Source organism: Primulina huaijiensis, unplaced genomic scaffold, assembly GCF_012295235.1.
Source record: "Primulina huaijiensis isolate GDHJ02 unplaced genomic scaffold, ASM1229523v2 scaffold25037, whole genome shotgun sequence".
NCBI lineage: Eukaryota > Viridiplantae > Streptophyta > Magnoliopsida > Lamiales > Gesneriaceae > Primulina > Primulina huaijiensis.
The window spans coordinates 420,703-440,751 of NW_027356117.1; the positions used below are offsets into that span (position 1 = coordinate 420,703).

At 33.7% G+C, this 20,049-nt stretch overlaps 4 protein-coding genes across 15 annotated transcripts; all 4 read right to left on the bottom strand.

Annotated features, from left to right (window-relative positions):
• Positions 1–1,337: 1,337 nt before the first annotated feature.
• Positions 1,338–4,459, bottom strand: LOC140967395 (chaperone protein dnaJ C76, chloroplastic-like). The gene is made up of 9 exons (XM_073427897.1): positions 4,047–4,459; positions 3,392–3,520; positions 3,182–3,311; positions 2,907–3,027; positions 2,706–2,787; positions 2,501–2,554; positions 2,269–2,307; positions 1,953–2,055; positions 1,338–1,692 (listed from the first exon to the last, which is right to left on the bottom strand). The coding sequence occupies exons 1-9, from the start codon at positions 4,266–4,268 to the stop codon at positions 1,559–1,561; spliced, it is 1,014 nt and encodes a 337-aa protein (XP_073283998.1). The 5' UTR covers positions 4,269–4,459; the 3' UTR covers positions 1,338–1,558.
• An 868-nt stretch (positions 4,460–5,327) lies between these two features.
• On the bottom strand, positions 5,328–7,557 carry LOC140967396 (large ribosomal subunit protein uL5-like). The gene is made up of 5 exons (XM_073427898.1): positions 7,421–7,557; positions 7,220–7,327; positions 7,081–7,123; positions 6,234–6,429; positions 5,328–5,697 (listed from the first exon to the last, which is right to left on the bottom strand). The coding sequence occupies exons 1-5, from the start codon at positions 7,421–7,423 to the stop codon at positions 5,499–5,501; spliced, it is 549 nt and encodes a 182-aa protein (XP_073283999.1). The 5' UTR covers positions 7,424–7,557; the 3' UTR covers positions 5,328–5,498.
• A 630-nt stretch (positions 7,558–8,187) lies between these two features.
• On the bottom strand, positions 8,188–12,777 carry LOC140967383 (shaggy-related protein kinase zeta-like). 6 transcript variants are annotated; one of them, XM_073427870.1, is made up of 13 exons: positions 12,614–12,777; positions 11,847–11,936; positions 11,576–11,668; positions 11,300–11,359; positions 10,950–11,222; positions 10,799–10,873; positions 10,656–10,712; positions 9,816–9,956; positions 9,674–9,724; positions 9,487–9,582; positions 9,319–9,402; positions 9,045–9,146; positions 8,188–8,631 (listed from the first exon to the last, which is right to left on the bottom strand). In XM_073427870.1, exons 1-13 carry the CDS (start codon positions 12,743–12,745, stop codon positions 8,530–8,532), a joined length of 1,356 nt encoding a protein of 451 aa, XP_073283971.1. In that variant the 5' UTR covers positions 12,746–12,777; the 3' UTR covers positions 8,188–8,529. The 6 variants fall into 6 exon arrangements, with proteins under 6 accessions (XP_073283971.1, XP_073283974.1, XP_073283973.1 ...); XM_073427873.1 differs by having other exon boundaries at positions 11,847–11,972; positions 12,614–12,765; XM_073427872.1 differs by lacking the exon at positions 11,847–11,936.
• A 2,183-nt stretch (positions 12,778–14,960) lies between these two features.
• Positions 14,961–18,332, bottom strand: LOC140967382 (uncharacterized). Of its 7 annotated transcripts, XM_073427868.1 has the most exons (5): positions 17,902–18,103; positions 17,558–17,631; positions 16,225–17,392; positions 15,343–16,122; positions 14,961–15,237 (listed from the first exon to the last, which is right to left on the bottom strand). In XM_073427868.1, exons 3-5 carry the CDS (start codon positions 17,233–17,235, stop codon positions 15,208–15,210), a joined length of 1,821 nt encoding a protein of 606 aa, XP_073283969.1. In that variant the 5' UTR covers positions 17,236–17,392; positions 17,558–17,631; positions 17,902–18,103; the 3' UTR covers positions 14,961–15,207. The 7 variants fall into 7 exon arrangements, with proteins under 7 accessions (XP_073283969.1, XP_073283967.1, XP_073283965.1 ...); XM_073427866.1 differs by lacking the exons at positions 17,558–17,631; positions 17,902–18,103 and adding an exon at positions 18,110–18,332; XM_073427864.1 differs by lacking the exon at positions 17,558–17,631.
• Positions 18,333–20,049: the final 1,717 nt, after the last annotated feature.

Consider the following 20,049-nt stretch of genomic DNA (forward strand, 5'->3'; position numbering starts at 1 on the left):
ACATTAAATTTAATTTTTTTAAAGAAATAAAATAGATTCTGTTACGACGTGCTGCCACAATGATTTTTGGGTTCATTCTCACCACTCTTTTGGATAAGCAATCGAAATAAGATTATCTTACAATGTCACGAAGATCAAATGATCAATAGATTTTCATTTTAATGGTTAAATGCGCGTTTAATCTTTTATTATCATTTTCTTAGCAGGTATGTCTGACTGACACACAAAGAATGTTTTTTCGTTCCATGTGCCAACATGTGTTTTTTTACATGAAATTGCGTTTGAAAATCAAAAACAAATATATGATATTTTAGAACTAAGTATTTTAGATCTGACATTGATATATGATTTTTTTATCACTCAAATATGTATAACACATTTTAATATTAATGACATGTTTTTTCCGGATGAAAATTCGATATAAAACCTTAAGAAAATGCTATTAGTGTATTATATTTGAGTACTTAATGTTTCAGATCTGACACTAATATATGATTTCGGAGAATCTGAACATATATAAAAAATTTTGATATTAATGACACGTCTTTTTCGGATAAAAATTCGGTAAACATTGAAAATTTGGTATAGATATATGATATTTAAGTGTTAAATATTTCAGATCCGACACTAATATATGATTTTAGAGTACCAAAACATGTATAACAAATTTTGATATTAATGACATGTTTTTTCCGGATTAAAATTGACACAAAACTAAAAAATGTGGAACTAATATATGATATTTCAGTGTAAACTATTTCAGATCGGATATTAATATATGATATTTGATGACACAAAAAAGTGTAGAAAATAATGATATTATTATAATTGTTCTGTTTATATACTTAAAATTTTATTGTTTGCACTAGATCTAAACCAATTTGTTCTACAATATCATGTATATGTTCTAAATTTTCAATGTTGTGTACTAAATTTCATCTAAAAAAAATTTGTGAATCCAGAAAAATGCAGAAACATTTTTTTTTTATATGAATCAAGACTTGCAGAGAAAGTTTCATCAGACATAGACAAATAAATTTTTTTTTTTTTTGGTATTTTTAACTCAATTAAATGGTGGGGAATTATAATTAAAAGATATTTCACCCGTAAAGCAAACGGCATGACAATTGAAATGGTAGATTTATTCTCCATCATTAGTATTCCATAATCATGACATGAGTTGCCACCACCCCAATTGATAATTTGATAGGAAAAAAAGAATTTTTTTGTTTTTTTTATATGCAACTGAAGGAAGATACACATTAAAATAATAATATAACATACATAAAATAGCAAGCCCGTCAATTGGCGGGCTTCCATTGATGTTGTAGAAGTAGTAGTACCAGTAGCTTGCAAGCCATGGATATTTTCATTTCTTGTTTCAACATTATCGGATCTGTATACAATTCTGATAATCTTTCAGTAGAGTTCACAAGATTTCATAAATTTTGGGACACAATAAACATTACGAATTCGAATCGAGCAGCATGCATGACATTCATATTTATATAAAAGTAAAATATAGACATAAAAGATCACTGTCAATTTAATATGTTCACTACTCCACGTTGGAGACAGCTTCAGGAAGTTTGCGGGTGGGAGCTTTATCCATGCCCTTTCGTGAATATTCCCTCCATCGGCGAGCTGCTGCAGCTGCTCGCGATGCCCTCTCTTTCATTTCAACTTCTGAAGCTAAACCACCACAAAAACATTATTTTGTTGAACAATCGATTCAAGACCATATATATACATAGACTCGAATATAATTTTTGTTGGAAGGTAAAGAAAGGAACGAAATAAGTTTCCAAGAAAATATGTACTTTTAAAAAGACCTTGGCGTTTGGCTACCGGTTGCTAAAGAAATGGTAGAGATTTGAATGTATCATCGGAAATGCATGGCATGTTTAATCGACGCAAGAGATACAATAGCCATTATAACTTTTTACACTTACCTTGATTATTATACTTCCTCTCGGGGTTTCCCCAAAGGTTGTCCCAAAATGATTGAGTTTTATCAGAATCTTTCTGCTTCATCATCTTTGTTTTAGCTTGTCCCTACAGAAAAAAATTGCATGGTTGATTGTTTGCTCAATAAACCACTCTCAATACATGTGATTCATTTGTTTTTAAATTCATGAATACCGAGAAAATAAACATTTCCTATCCAAGAATAGGATGCGGAACAATTTTTTTCCTTCATCAATAGTATCATATCCCTCGTTCACATTTTAGAATAAAACATTCTGAACTTTGCTGTAGTATTCTCACCAGGATTTTGATTTGTCTCTTTTCCCATCTAGAGCTTGCCTGCACCATTAATCACAGACTAATTAGGTTTAATATATTGAGCAAGATACCATTTTCACAGGAAAAAAATTCAATGGTTATCTCGATAAGTAATTTCAACTATTAAGCAACCGGACTGCATTCAAATGACTTGTTTGACATTACCACTCATCTCAAAGCAAATTTTACAGGTTAGATGGACAAATGGTCTTACCATGCGAAATACGTCAACAGAAGCGGAGCCCATTCCAGAGAGCATCAAGGCAACCTGATACACGATTTCCAATTTATCAAATTGGCAATTTATGTAAATCTATGTTCATACATTTGTCGAAACCAGATACCATCAGAGAAAGAAGATAATTATATCAACAAAAGTTGCAGGTCCAAGCTCAAAATTTCTTGGGAGACATTCTTACATTTACTCTTTCAACTCTTCTCATTTCATCTTCAAGCAATGATAGCTGAGCAGCCGAAGTCCAATGTATACAATCAACTGGGCTGAAATGAAGATAGAAGTACCAGTTATCTTAAAACCTCCTCTCTTTCTAGATACACTCTACTAAAGCAGGAAAACAACTGAAACAAATGGGAAGAGTTATGATAGACCTTGAACCTACCAGCTTTCGACTGCCTGTTGAACAGAGTCCCCTTTCCCGCACTGGTTGTGAACTCTGGCCCTTCCAAAATCTTCCTCTATGCCAAATACACTCGAGCACACATTGGCACAATTCTTGCAACCTGAGATATGGTTTTAAACAAAGGTATGAAAAGTTGGTTTATTCCCCTCCCTCCAATTTTGTTTTCCTATTTGACTTTAAAATCAATTATAGAAACCTAACCGATCTAAATGAAATAAATTGATGATAGCTAAAGTTGCAGACTCTAAACATACCTATGCAGCTGAACTCATCGACAAAGACATGATCCTTTGTGCTCAAATCATCGAAAAAAGGATTAATTGCTGTCAAAGTATATCCATGAATTTCATCATAAACCATTCGCTGCACAGGATCGCTCAAAACCTGAAAAGGCACTTGTAAGCATGAATGAGGTCCAAGAACTAGCTCAAAATTTTGAAAGAGTCCGCAGGAAAAGAATTAACCTCATAAACATCATTTATAAACATACAGAAATTTGTGGTTTCCGGATCATCACCACTCAAGTCTGGATGGCAAGATTTCATGCAATTATAATATGCCTTTTTTATCTGCTCTGGGGTCGCATCTGGAAGCTGGTAAAATACGCCGCCAAAGAAATAAATTATCAAGCATGATATTCAATACACGGAAATATCGAGCAGACACAATTTTAAATAATGGACACCAATTACGCTCGAGTAAATACAAAAAATTAGTGAACCAAAAACTTAATTAAAGTTCAGGATTAATATTGATACGGATGAATTCACCATTCTTCAATTAGGATAATTATAAGAACAGAGTTATTTCTAGGATAGTAATCTTTTAAAAATGTGGTGTCGAAAGTAATTCATCGTTCAACGGTCCAAAAAACTCCAAATCAAGTCAGGTGATTTTCTTAAAATTCAAAATGACAGTTACTTCAAGACAGTTACTTTTCCTCCAAATCACAATAGTTATTTCTTGATTTTGCCTCCAATAATTGAGGAAAAATTCTGCAGATAAAAGACTAATTCCTGGCACGCTTGTGGCTTATGCATTCGTGACTAAAGATACTGCAACAGAACAACATCAAAGCTTCAAATACACTAAATGAATTAAATCAATTTATTCTATTACCAGCCCGAGTAAAGCATAATAATCATCTGCAATATCTTCAAAAGACGCAGATTCTTGATATGTAACCCTCGTCCTGCCATGACTTCCTCTCCTCCCTCCATGTCTGTTCCACTTCACGCTCTGCTTACCCAACAAAGGGTATCTGTTTGTCGAACAAAAAATCTGAACTGGGTTTTGGAGTTTGAGTATATCTGTGCACACTGGTGATAGTAATTGAGCCATCAACACAGCATGCACGTAAGAACTCAAAGAATCTGGATTTTCTTTCCAGAGACAGGGAATGAAAACAATCTGACGTACTTTCTTGGGTTATCAAAGAAAAAATGTTTTCCTCAAAATTTATGCGGAGACAAAAAATCAGCATAAGAAATATAAAATTGGGGAAATGATGAGATGGCAAGATGAAGGCCATTTGTTTCCGCAAGATTCTGGAATGAAAATGAATCTTCACAAAATTTAGGCAAGTGGAGGAGAATTTCTGCCTAGCACGCTTTTTGGAGTCCGATTCACGCTTCAGTCTGTCGAAATTTCGCGTCACCCAATAATTATCATATAAAAGCTTTGTTTGGTAGCTTAGCTTTATGTAGGGGGATGGATTGTTGTGGTATTCCGTTAAGCTTGTTGACCAAATACGATTTGGTTTGAAGTTTTTGCAAAAAAATGTGAAGAAAATATAAAGATAATGACAATACTTTAAATATTAGTTATTAAATATGCGATATTACATTGACTATTTAAAATGTATAACTATAAAATTTTAATACATATTATTACTCCACTAAATATAACATAATAGCAGATTACTTGGGTAGAGAAATAAATTTACAGTCACAAGTATATTTGAAAGAAAATTCGTTTTGCGGAAATGTAACATCTGTTTTCTTTCTTTTAACCAGAGAGGATAGATTACAAGTACACCCCTTTACTTATGATCATATTAACACTAGATCACATGGACTTGACCAAGATAGAATCAAATCATTAACAAAATTCAAAATTGTTTCGTAAAAATCACAACCATAATCATCATCCAAACCATACACAAATTGGAATCAAAACTGAACCAATTCCACCTTCCATTGAAAGACTAAACCAGAGTTTTTTTGGAACTACGGTCAAACCTAGGTACCTTTTTGGCTTTGAGCTAATGATTTATAGATGGAAGAAGGGATCACCGAGTAAAACTAACACCAACGAAATGTTGAAATCATAGAGGACTTTTTGTTAATTGACGAAATGCCATTACACCAAATTAATGTCGGGTTCCTTAACAGAGCAAAATTAGGGATGCCAACCAGAAATTCAACAAATTTGATCTGATCGAAAGAGTACATAAGATATATGGTGAAATAGTTGAAGAAATAAAAGATTTCTAACAGTAAAAAAGAAGCATATGAAGATGAAAAATTGCACAACTAATACGCATTTGGCAACCCAACATACATTCTCAAATTAGGTTGCTATGTTGGACGCTTTGTTGAGGATAACACCTTCATATTTCACTTGGAACCACTTCATTGCATCCTCCTTCGTGACCCTGTGTTGGATCCCAACACGAGACTTGCACCTACGACGTCGCCCCACTCGATAACCAGGACGTTCCAATACAACATAGAAGTCCATACCATAAATACCAGTTGAAGGGTCATACCTGGAGAAAGATGAGTAAATACACAATTATTAGGGTAACAATGGTTGAAAGGGTAATAAATCCTTTAATGGACCATTGAATGAGTCGTCCTGATGAAAATTGTTTAAAGAAAATTTTCGATTTAAATCCGAAACATAAGGACCATAACCTAATATAACATTTGTTCTGTGATATACAAAGAATAAACTAATTCAAAACATTGTCGTGCCTCAATTTATTACAGATGATGGTAAATCTTCTTCACAGTTCAGGCATACAATTTCTGAAAAGTAAACAATAGCATGCAGTTTAGGAAGTTGCCGTTCTTTACTTTTCCCATTAATAAAAAAGCCATTCATCTTTCCAGGGAGAGGTAGAGAGCATTTCATAAAACAGCCTATTCCATAATATATAGGACCATGTTCCTATATTAAAACATATACCACAATAAATATTTTTTGACAAAATGCTCTAAAACATCATTTACTTCTATATTGTGTAAATTAAAGATGCAGCATCGAGAATTTAAAAATACTAGACAAGGCAGATGCAATTACTTAATTCCAAGATCAATGTGCTCCTGAATACCAAAGCCAAAACAACCAGTTTCACTAAAGTTCCTCCTCAACAGTTCATACTCCTTAACTTTCAGTCCGCTCTCAAGAAGCTGCATTGCCTTGTCACCCCTGACTGTGACATAGCATGCAATTTTTTCGTTACGCCTGATCCCAAATGACCGCACAGTGTATCTTGCTGTCAAACAAAAAAATTAACTATATTAGTACAACATGATTAAAAAAAACCAACTACAGAATTCAGACGATTGTCTTGCTCTTAAATATAGCATAAAATTTCTTGCATTCAGAGCATTCGATGCTTTACTGCTAATCATTATATTTGTTTATTGATCAGCTTATCCGAGACATGTGGTAAGAGAAGGGGGTTGATCTGGAACATTTTCCAATCTTTCAAGTTTTTACTCATGAACCTACAATCCGTATCACAGTGACAAACTTGGCAACAACCACACGTACCCACAAACAAGCGAACCTAAACAACCTTTCAGAAGCTGAAATACTATCTAAAATGTCTTAGGTTCCATTTGTATTTGAGGGATCCGAGTTTTGAAAGATGCATTTCAAATGACTCATCCGAAAGGTTTTGAAATCCAGTGATACAAATGCATAAAATGGTGGGAGGAATATAACATCCCCCAAATTCAAAATATCAAAACAGGGACAACTGATTTCAAGCGTGGATTCAAAATTATTTATTTCACATGCTTCAACCCTAAAGCACCCTAAAAGAAATTGTATTAAAACCTGAACAATCTATCTCGTTCTAAAAATCCAAAATCCACAACAGGAACCGAAAATGCTGAAAAATTAGTTGAAAGTGAATTACCCTTGGAGAAAACAGGGGTTTGGCCACTGAGCTGCTCCAACACCTATGGACAAAACGCTAGGTCATTAACTACTGATAAAACGACCGCACTGACTAATAATTGGATGAATATACAGAATCATTGGGGGATGAAACCTACCTTAGCTGCTCTAGTGAGACGATCTCCACTCTCACCGACCGATATGTTGAGGACCAGCTTTTGAACCTTGATCTCTCTCATCGGATTCGATAGTTTCTTCTCCGAAGCCTGTTTTCAAACATTATCGCAAACATACCAAAACAAGTCAGTGATGATGTATATATTAGTATCGACAGATGCAAAACGGGCAGAAGGGGTTACCATGGCGGTGGAACGGCGCGGTTGGAAACGGCAGGAGTTGCTAGGGTTCTGAGGAATATGTGGAGATAAAAAAAGAAACCAACCCTAATATCATTGCCGTGGAGAGGAGTGTTTCGTAAAATCACTTTCTTTTGGCGTTTTTAGCAAAATTAAATTTCTTTACTAATAATAATAATAATTAAATAAAAACAATCATTTTACCAAGTAATATAATTTATATAGTATTATTTATTTACAAAATATATTAGGATTTCTTTATTTAATTAGTTATCGGGGTATAATTAGTTATACACGCACGTAAAGTACTGTATATATTTTTAAGAAGATATTTTGAAAGTTCGGAATTCTAAAAGTCGAGTGAACTAATACATTAAATTGTAAAGGAAAAATGATATATTAATTTTTTAAATAAAAAATGTGATAAAACTATATGATATATTAATATTATAGAGATAAAAGTAAAATTTTAGTTTCGAGGATAAAGTGATAAATTACATTTTAACGATTTCAATCATATTAATGAATGTAAATAAAAATTTTATACTAAAAATAATATCATACTTTTTATTTAATGATTTGATTGCGTATAATAAATAATTAATAAATAATTAGTATATAAATAAATTATAATTATAACTAAATATTTGATTGGGATGGAATAAAAATGGATTATTATCACAATAAAATGTTCAATTTTTCTAACCACGGCAAACATTGAAGACCAAACATAATGGATTTTTAAAGCAGAATACGGAACATGGCATAGCTTGCATGTGGAAGAAGAAACGTAACATACCCAAATTTGGAAACAATTGGAAATACATAGGAATTCTTGCACAATGTAGTTGAAGAAAAAACTGCTCAAATTGAGACACTAACACAACGATGATATTTGCTCCTACAATTAGAAATCCTTAGTTCCACCAAAAAGAAATGTACAAACACGGAAGAAACTTGTCTAACTACAAGGAATACTAGACCAATACAATCGACGTTGCTCTTAAATCAAGAAGCCACTATATATGATACAGGATGTCAAGACCCACTTGCTTGGGTTGAAATGCCCCTCAAATGTTAAACAGAAAGCTATTATCGCTTTTGGCCAACGATCACGTTGCAGCAGGATGGGGGAAAGGAAGACTCAGACTGGCTTGACACCAAATATGCTCAGGTATCAACTTGCTGAGCAACTCAGGAGATGCTCCAGATAACTATCAGTGAGGGAATTACAAGTTGCATAAGCTTTTGTAGATGTAATGATAATAAGAGATCTGCGGGTAAGACAAGCTTTTGAAATGGAAACGCATGATGTTCCAATAAGAACTAAACGTTAATTTTTGCTTTTACCAAGTCAATTCTGCTTCAGCACCATTGTAGAACAATTTATCAATACCATTTTAACGAGGACATAAGTTTGTTACCAAAAAAAAATTTAAAAAAACGTCAAGGAGAAAAATAATTCTGCTGATTTCACTTCAATAGTTGCATATCATGAATTTGAAGCAAATACTAGTAAAACATAACTGCGCGCGAGAACAAAATCACTGACATCCAAACAGTAACTCTCTACTTTTGGTGTCCAAAATGAATGAAGGAAAGAAAAAAGAGAAGTTAGAAATCGTACTTCCTGTTTAAAGTTAAAAAGAGTTGGGAAAGGGCGACCATTTGGCAGACGAGCATTGAGTTCCCGAAGCTCATTAAAGAAAGGGTGGGCACATGCTTCTATCTGCAATCAAATAAACATTAATTCCATTTAATCAATGACAAATATAGTAGAAAAAGTAGTAAAAAAATCTAAAACTAAAATAAAAGTAAATATTATTTTGTTGCTCAGCATTGCCATTTAAGTATCATATAAGAAGATAAAACTCAAATAGACTGATTTAAATAAAACATACAGCTGTGCATCGAAGGCTTGGTGAGTATTGAAGTAGTCTAGAAGTAAGATCAATGGCCTCAGGAGGCATCCGCTTATGGAAAACCTGAAAAGTGATTACTCTTGATAAAAACACTGGGATTTTAACGATAGATCACTGAGAGACGATATACAGCAAGTACAGCCATACTTTGTGCCATGGATGGGCTTTAATCTGGGGAAACCGGAAGTCAGCGTAATTTGGATTCATACACCGTATTTCTTCTCGAGTTGGAGTACCAAGAACCTGTGCAACAAAGTCATACATAAGGTAAAGGCTGCCATATACTCAAATTTCTACTCCATAAATCTGTAAGATATATACTGTTGATGCATACCTTGATAATCTCTACGAGCTGATCAACAGCATTTTCTCCAGGAAAAAGAGGCTGGAGTAAAAGAAAAATGATAATGCATAAGGAGAACATGTGCAAGTGTAGACTGGTAATCATGGTAAGCCAGACTTGGAAAAACACAAACCTGGCCCAGAAGCAGCTCAGCAAGAACACATCCAGCTGACCAAATATCAATTGATGTTGAATATTCTGTCGCACCAAATATGAGTTCTGGAGCTCGATAGTAACGAGAGCAAATGTAAGCTATGTTAGCTTCACCCTTCACCTAATAATTATGTATTTTATAAGGTGAGGAAAAAGCATAATTGATAAGGTCAAACCATTTAAGTTCACTGTAAATATTAGTTTAATAAGCAATATGAGATTTTGAAACCGTAAACCCAGGAAAAGAATAATCTCCAGAGACATTACAGAAACATTTCCTTTCATCGGACTACAGAAAACTTCGTGCAACCACCTTCTAGGAGACCCAAATGGAAAGAAACTACTACATATCACCCCATTGCTTCAGGATAAAAGGAGCTAAAAAGAAAGGGCAGGACCCCCAAGGAAATTCATATGCAGCTACTGCACTAAATCGAGAAACTATAAATGGGACTATGTGGTTTACCAAAACATCCTTTCTTTCGCAAAGCATGTGCTTAACCTAAGCTCGTTTTCCCATGTAACGAGTGAACAAAAGGAATTTGATGAGATCCATCCCTCTACTTAAATGATCCAATTTCCAAGGTTCACATATAGTTAAGTTAATTGATAATTACAATTGCTAAGATTTATTTCCCCTGAAATTGCTAAACAACCTTGCCACGATTAAATAACCATCAACCACACCGTTTATTGGACAGATTTTCTGAATACAAATGTTTGACAAACCGACACATAATGAACATACATAAATGCGGACCAAATGAGAGCAAACAATCTTCACATCAATACACAGAACCAGACAGAGCAATGAACTTACAAGAGCTTTAGCACTTCCAAAGTCACAAATCTTGACCTGGTGGGTAAGGGGATCAACCTGCAGCAGATAGTATTTTATCAGGAAAAAAAAGATTCAGAATGACATTGGTAAGAGAGAGGAGAATTACATCACTATTCACTAACCAAAATATTTTGAGGTTTTATATCGCGATGGGAAACCCCGGCAACACTATGCATATACGCAAGCCCCCTAAATAACTGAGAAGTATTGGCAGATTTATGCCTGTCAGAGATGAGAAGTCATTGAGAAAATGATTAATGACATCAATCAGACCTGATAGGTGTAGAGTTTCACATATATGAGCGGCATCCTTTGATTTGAATTGCTATAATGCTTTAAAACCTTGTACATAGTCTCGGGGACGTAATCCATTACCAAATTCAGGAAAAGTTCATCCCTGGTTGTTGTGGAAAAGAAGCAGTGCTTCAGTGAAATCACATTTGGATGATCCATCAACCGCATTAACTGCAGCTCACGATTTTTATATCGCTTATCTTGCAAAACCTTCTTTATGGCCACTGTCTCACCGGTCTCCAAGCACTTCGCCTACAGAAAATTATCACAACCTTTTAGATCTAAAAATATTCTCCTCAAGAAATTGAGAACGAATAAGAAATACAAACCTGAAAAACAATACCGAATGATCCAGTACCCACAACACGCTCTGCCATGTAACTAATTGTCTGCAGAAAAGCACCACAAACAAACCATTAGCTATAGCTAAGAAAATCATCAACAACCAATTAATCATTTATAAACATCAGAAAGACCCCTTCATCAAAGGATTAAAAAAGGAAATCAAAATCTTGAAATTAAATAGAACAATCTCAATATCTCTGTATTCTCATAAAACATAAAATAGCAGCAATAGAAACTCCATAAAGAAGTCCGATACCAACCCTTTTGGGCTCTCCATTTTTGCCTCCTATCGTAGTCGAAATTATGTGACCAGTCAGCGGATCATTTCCATCAACTAAAGAGGAAGACATATCCTGCAGCACAGACCCAGGACAAATCATTAGAAAAACAATTTCGAGCTAAGACAATCAAACTACCACAATTTGCAGTAGCACCATAACAAAGACAGCTAATAGTTAACTGAAAATCTTAAATTCCCATCTACTTGCAGAATTAGCAAATGTAAAAGGGACAAGGATCTAAAGAGATGACACGTTTAGAACTGAAAAGGCAGCATTTGCAACAGGAGACGGCTCTCAAGAAAGCATCCATATATGCCAGAAAACTTGAGAAGGGAGGGATCTGCTATATATTCAAGGAGAATCTACCATAAGCCAACTGCGCAAGCAAACCCTCATTCAATTCAAGTAAACTTCACCTAAAATTTAAGAAAAGCAGCCAGATTTCACCCGCAGAAAGTAATGAGCTAAATCTAAGTAAAATGAAATAAAATTTAAATAATATTACATTTATTAACATGAGAGCATGGAGAATGAAAAACGTATATGCATTATCCGGCAGATAAAATTGAAGAACCGAGAAAAAAAACAAGAAAAAAACAAACCTAAGTCTACACATCGATAAAGTACGAAGAAGGCTACGTAAAACTAAATTGCACAGATTTTCATCAAAAGATTCAAAACGGTTGCATCCAACGGAAAAAACCTGATACTTGCACACACACACAAAAATACTTATAAATTACCCAACACTCTTTCCTGGCCAAAATCCAGCAGAAACTCTCAAACTTAGAATCCATAACACCCACGAAAAATATCTAACTCTCAGATCTCCAGCATACTCCCCAATATGCTACCGGGAACCACCCTATATCCTTGTACAAGTAAAGATCCACAGATTGGTGAAGCTTCTGAGCTAGATCGAGGTAGCCCAAGCAGAATTTGGCTAAAGACACATTGTTAATGCAGAGAGAAGTCCTAGTGAGAAGGAAAAGAAGGCGTTACGGAGGGATGGACCACCTTGTCAGTTTCCATGGCGTGCTTGACGCCAGTGGCAAGCGGTGCTTGAGCTTGGTCAAGATGATGATATTTATGATGATGCTGCTCGGGTGGCGGATTATGGTGATGATGCTCTACCGGCAACGAATCCATGTGACTTTCACCTCTCTCTCTTATTATTTATATCTTTATATTTTATAATTGATAACATCATTTTTAAAATTATATATACGTATATATATTTGATATTTTATATGTTGATATATATAATATTATTGAAATAACATTCACCTATTAAATATATAATTTTAATATTTTTTATCACGTATAAATTATATTTTAATTGTACTCACATAAATATGTAATAGGTAACGTATCAAAATTATATATATTTCGTATTTTTTAACTAAAGTAATAGTATATGAATAGAATATTTAATAAATTAATAATATGATTAACTAAAAATATATGTGAAATAAGATATCATAAATTAGATAAGGTATAGAAGATTAAGTTTAAATTTTGAAAATAGTCAATCTAAATTGGTTGGATGTTTGAGAATGAAGTTAATTAAAAAAATGTATATCTAATTTAGAGTAAATTTGAATTCAATTCATAAGAATTTTTTTTTTATTTTATAAATTAAATAAAATAATGAAAGAGGGAAAAAATAAAGAAGAAGAAATACTCGTATATCTATACTTTTATTTATATTATATTATTAAATTTGAGATGTCTAGAGTAACTAACTTTTGATGTCATGGTATGTTTTAATAATTATATATATATAAATAAAGTNATTATCTATTACTATATATTAAGAATCTCCTTAACAGAGATAAAAAACATTGGTTTGTTTTTTGATTTCTCGATTTTGCCTTTATTTGATATCACAATTACATTTTTGTTTTTATGTTTTTTAAATTACAAAAAACTTTTTGTTTTTTTTTTTTTTAAAATGACAACTATTCAAATAGCACTTTAGTCCCTCGATAATTTGTCAAATTTCACTTTAAGCTCTCGATAATTATAAAAAAAACCGTACACACACACCGCATGTGCCAAGTAAGTAGTTATTATTATGGACTCAAACACTTTTGTATGTGCTCGTTTTGTCACAAATAATGCACACAATTTTTTAATAATAACAATAATTGTTATCATGACATGACCAAAAAGCTAAAGCATTGAACAATCATTGCAAACTTATCCATATATATTTACTGTTATTTTTATTTTTATTATTATGTAGAGATCTTTTTTTCCAAAGATATTCAGATAAATATACAGCTCTAGTAGTTGGAATATTTATCATTATTTAAGATTACACCAGATTCCAAAATAAAATGAAGAGATAAGATTGCTAAGAAATTTCAAACATTTTAACTTAATTTTAAACCCGAATATAATTAGACTGGAAATCCGAGATATTCGATTTCAATTCATGACAAAATTCGATTTATTTCCAAGCAAACTTGGTCGACATGAATTTATACATTCGTGTAGAAGTCTCAATTCCATCTGCCACAACTAAATCTCCAGATTTTGAAAATTTTTTTTTGAATTGACTTAAACATTGACATCCAAATCAATATTCAAACGTGAGATGACCATATTGAACAAATTTGTGAGGTAAATATTCAATACGATCCAATTCATAAAAAAATAATTGGATCGATACAACTCACAGTAGACCTAACGGTTCAAAAGCTAAGAAAACCCACATGTCAACATTAGGAGGCCCATTAATCAATTCTTGCATATGGGAGGTCCTCAATTTCCACAATTTGTTTTCATCACATATTGTATAGATCTTAAAATGAGCATCTTTAAATCGTCAACTAGGATACAATAAGGAATAATCTAATATTTAAATGAAAATGCCCAAAAAAACAAAGCCAATAGAATATCAAACAAGTGTGAGCAAGATTTTCAGTTCCATCTGCATTAATACTTAATAAAAAAAATAGCCTCAGGCAAACTTACAAATCTAACACACAGACTTGGAGTCTTTGACAAAAAAAAAATATATATAGAGTTGAAGTATTTGCAGTGAAGAAAATGGCAATATTTAAAAAAAAACTGACAAATAATCACAACATTTATACGAGGACAAGAAACACATTTGTGCTCGGCCAATAAATGACTGGGTGCTTGTATATATTTAGGTTATTCAAAAGGTAATGAATATATAAGTATGCCTCTGAGGGATACAGAGGCTTCGGAACTAAGCTGGTATTTAGTATACAAATTCATGTCTAGATTTAGATGATAAATTCATATATGTGAAATATACAATTATTTATAACTATAATCTATTTTGAGAACTTAAATCAAAACATTACATAATCAATTCAGTCTTATCATTTGAACCAAACGATGTTACAACAAAATCTGGCTTTAACACATGCAACAGATTGATTCGAACAATATTTCTATACAGGGTTATAACAAGCGTGACAAAAAAGTGAGGCATCAACCATCTTGCAAGCCAAAGAGAGTGAGTTGTGGAGAGTAGAACTATTTATTGAATCGTATACATATCAACATTGAATCCGCCAAAGTTGCCGGAAATACGGCTGTACAAGAGCCATGGCTTCAAGTATGGCTCATCATTAACCTTCTGGTATGGGCGTCAAGAGTTCCTGATAAAGCAAGCAACAATGTGAGCCAATCACTGGTTTCATACACATGAAAATACACTAATAGAAACATTTGATAATTAGTGTGGAAGCAACAAAAGAACTCGCCTTAGAATGACATGAATGGTGTTGTCGCACCTTTGTAGATTTAACAAAAGTTTCCCAGGTGATATTGCCTTTAGGTGCATTAGGATCATGATTTTTGGGATTTGTTGCCACACCAAAAGATGAATGAAGATATGATTTCTTCACGGAAATGGAAGGCAATGTACGCCCGAGCCAAGAATCTGATGGAGATTTAGGTAAAGATGGGGGAACAGGAAGGCGAGAGTGATTTGGATGAGTTTCGTTTTCCAGAGCATTAGCTTTTGGTGGCTGACTTTCAGAAGGATCTTTGTCCAGAACTTTTAGATTTTTTATCATAGTTGAACTGAGGTTAGCATCTTCATTTTCTCCGTACGCCTCTGGTACATCCCTCACTACTTTATTAGCAATAATTTTTAGGACTTCTCCTGAAACAGGAACTCCTTCAGCATCTTCTTCAGTCGGTGGAGAACAGGAAGCCGTGCTTTCAGTTTCCAGCATCTTCATGGTATCTACATAGAGAGATTTTTCCACAGCTGGTTCTCCTGCAGCTGATTCCTCTGAACTGCCTTGATCAGCCAATAGTTCCTGAAAGGTTTTGGCATTAATCCTTGTATGGTTTGTTTCTTCAGGAACCCCAGTAACTTCTTGTTCTTCAATAAACGAAAAAGGTGCATGAAGACTTGTTGATGCATTATGGTTCTCTACTTGAAAATGTTCATATCCCGAATTAGTCTCATTCACCTCAAGTTCAGATGTTTGGATTGTATCCATTGATTTAAGGTCAGAATAATCAGGCTTGGACTGCTCAAAAAAAATAATATTGAATGGGTCAAATTTGCATCAAAATCTTGGCATAAGCCATAGCACGCATGAAGGTCGATGATATGAAACTAAAGTTAATACCTCGTTCTCAGTCTCGCCATAAGATCCCGCTGAAGAAGCTCGATTAAGAGTTGTGTTAGCAGCATGTATTGGAACTCGGGTTCTCATACTCATTGCAGGTACTGCATTTAAAACGCCCAGTGAACTTCTTGAGCAAAACCGGGGTAGCAGACCACAAACTCCTGGAAATTTTTTATGCTGATTACAGTCGTCATCGCTGTCCTCTTCTTGTTCTTGTTCTGTTTCATGGCAATATGAATATCGCTTTGCAAAACTAGGCCCATAGCGAAGCAAAAGCTTACCACTGCCAACTATTTTCTTAGATTGTTGGAGTTGTTCTCTGGTGATAGATTCCTTTTGGGATGCACACTGTGGTGTCTCAGAAGCCATTGCCTTTGCAGCGGGGAGAAACCTATCCATCATGAACTCCAGAGATTTTGGGTCGGTCAAAAAACTTTCAGGTTGTTCGGTATCTAAATCATCAAATCCACTTAAACCACTCACACTACAATTGATGAAAAAGGATTCGGTTCTTGAAAGTGTATCAGGCGCATCAACATAATCTTCATCACTATCCCCTGACTCAGAATGCATCCCCTTCTCTGTAATCTCGTCATATCTCTCAAAATTCTTGAAATTTTCACCGCCATGCAGCCCACTCTGGGAATCACCTGCAAATGTTACTATTAGACTTGAATTTTCCTCTGGAATAATTTGACGTGAATGCTGCTGGATAGCTTGTGGACATCTTCCCGGAGGAAGCTTAGGGGCAATTGGAGGTCTATGGTGGTTTCGAGTTTCTTGCTTGGACACTTCCTTTGGTTGTCCAGGGGTCCGTTCCCATTGAAAAGGCACTGCTCCAGGATTTCTAATTGGGCCAGATTTCAGTTCTGATCGGTAAGAAGGAAGATGAGGTCTAACAGGTACAGAATTGCCTGTTTTACCTTTGTCATCCTTTTGAGAGGTCACTGCTGGCGAATTTCGTCTCACTGATAGAAATGGTCGGTTGAAATTCAGTTTATTGTCCTCCATCCGCTAAACCAGCAACACCAACTTGCTCTATCTGTCAATATCACCGCCAGTTTGTGATTGGCTCCTTTATTCAAGACCAGGGAGCAATTGATTGGCTCGAAAAACAACTCGTTATAGAAGTTCCACCATCTCTAGCCCGCTCAATGTTCTGCTACAGCTATGGAAGAACATATGAGAAGATTCAGAGCTATCATAGCATATGGCTCTATATAATTTCCTCTGTAAAGTTTATATACATGTCCTTATATATATATATGCATTCCCAAACTCATCTACAGAATTCAACACACATGGTTAGAATCCCCATTCCCCCCATAAGCACCTGAAAAAATTCTTGATAGTTGCGCATGCTTAGAAAAATAACCCACATTTTAACCTCAAGATGGCGACATAATTCTACAAACGAGGCATAGATATTGACTGATGACTCTTATAGACGAAAATGAAATTTGATGAAGCCGAAAACAAGAAAAAACCATATGCCCTGATTTTTATACATATCTGATTAACGCTATAAGAATTTGAAGCAGACAAGCTAAGAAAAGCTGAAAGTTAAGCTCACTTGACAGGAGATAAAGAATTCACAATGAGCATCAGAGGCACTCCAAGAACACAGAAATCATAACTTAAAAGAAAATCTCCATATAAAATGAAGCTAAAATTAACCTTATCAATACATTTTAACACTTGCAACTCCTCCCAGTTTTTCCCACTTCGAGGCTGATATATTTCTGGGTTCAAATTTATTGCGGCAACAACCAACACACCAAAAATTAATTCATGGAAATATATGTCTACAATTAATGATCATACATCATAAAAAAAATTAAACCCATTAAGATTTCTGCAGAAAATTTTATGAGATAGATGGTACCTTTGGAAACAGTGAGAATCCTGAAAAGCAATTTTTGGTTCACTCTGTTCAATTTATTGAGAAGAACATTATATAACAGATGCTGATGGGATCACATTTATTGCTGATGAAAGCTGTAAAACAGCAATAAAAGGAAAGATCTGATTACCATCCTTATAATATGATTTTTATTGGAATTGATTATTAAGCTGGACAGAGAGGCTCAGCATGTGCAAAGCAAAAACACATGGTAATGGGTTATACATACATCTTAGCGTACGAAATTTAAATTCTTGTTTTGGTTATGAAATTTATTACATTAATTTCTTAGTTTAGTATAATGTTATTTTGACTTTACCTCTGGCCATCCATCCATATTGGGATCATGTGATCACATTTTAATTAATCAACAATATAATATGATTGTTAAGGGGATGACCAAAAAAGTCATCTTTACACATGCAACATCATTGAACTTTCATGAAACTTCAGAATTCTTGGAAACTGAAAATTAATTTTGGACCATTGTGGATTCATGATTAGTTGGGGATTTGGGATTTTACTATATTTTGGTAACCGTGCATTAATTACTCAATAAGAAAAATAGAGACACTGACTTATTTTTTAAAAAAAATTATTTCTTAGAAATCCATGTTTTTTTTTTTAATAAAGAAACGTATGTTTCTTGAAAACAAATGAAAGCAGCTCTCTTGCTTTTTCCTTTTCTTTTAACTCTGATGTAACTCGTTTTTTTATCATCTTTCGGTCGTATATTTTATAGACTTTCGAACTAATACAATATTTTACAAACTACGTTAATCAAATAAATTGTATTCAGAAAACCATATACGACAGGCTTATGCGATAAGATGAAGTCGACACTATCTTGTTATTTTTTAAGACCATTGGTAAAGGATTTTAAGTGAGCGTGACTTGAGCTACAAGCAGAGACGGAGCTTTGGTGTGTATGGTCGTGTCCCTCGATTTTTTATTTTTATTGAGTAAGGTACCGTTTGGTTCATGGTATGAGATATATAGTATGAGTATAAGTAATATTTTGTAATAATAAAATAAATATAAAATTATAATTAATATAGTGTTTGATTTAATTGATTTGATTGATTAAATTTGAGATAATATGATATTACTATTTTGTCATTGTTGAAAATATTAATAGAATATTAATAATATTATTTATTAAGGGTAATATCGTAATTTTATATTATTGATTTGATTGATGTGAGATAAATTATTACGAATTTGATTGATGTGAAATAAATAATAATAATTTGATTGATCGAGATAAATAATACTTGTACAAAACAAGTAATATGATATGACTATTTATATTAGTATTAGAAGTACTTGAACCAAACGGTACCTAAGGTGCTAAATGTAATATTTTACTTTCACTTTTCTCCCTTTAAAATTTGCAACTGCTCCTCTAAAATTTTTAATTTTTTTCCCGTCCTCTCAACTCCATTTTTTTGGCTCTGTTCTTGGCTACAAGTATGTGTCATGTTGCTACAAAATTCAAATTGAGTATGTCTCTTGTAAGATGGTCTCATGGATTTTTACTCGTGAGACGTGTCAACTATATCTATATTTACAATAAAATGTAATAATTGAGCATAAAATGTCATATTTTTCATAGGTGACCTATACATAATATTTATCTCGCAAAATTGACTCGTATGATCGTCTCACGTAAATTTTTGTGTTTCAAATTATAGATATTGATATTGTAGTAAGGTATCTACTTGTTCCGTAAAAGTGTATAACTCAATACAAATTACAAATTCATATATTATCCAAGCAAAAGAAAAAAAAACTTACGACTTTATCTAAGAGGACCACTATGAGTTGTTTTTGCAACGCTGTACCCCAAACCTCAAGCAACCCACTTAAGTTTTAAACTTTATGCCTGTCTTAAAGGCTATGTCCTATTAAAATTTGTGGGA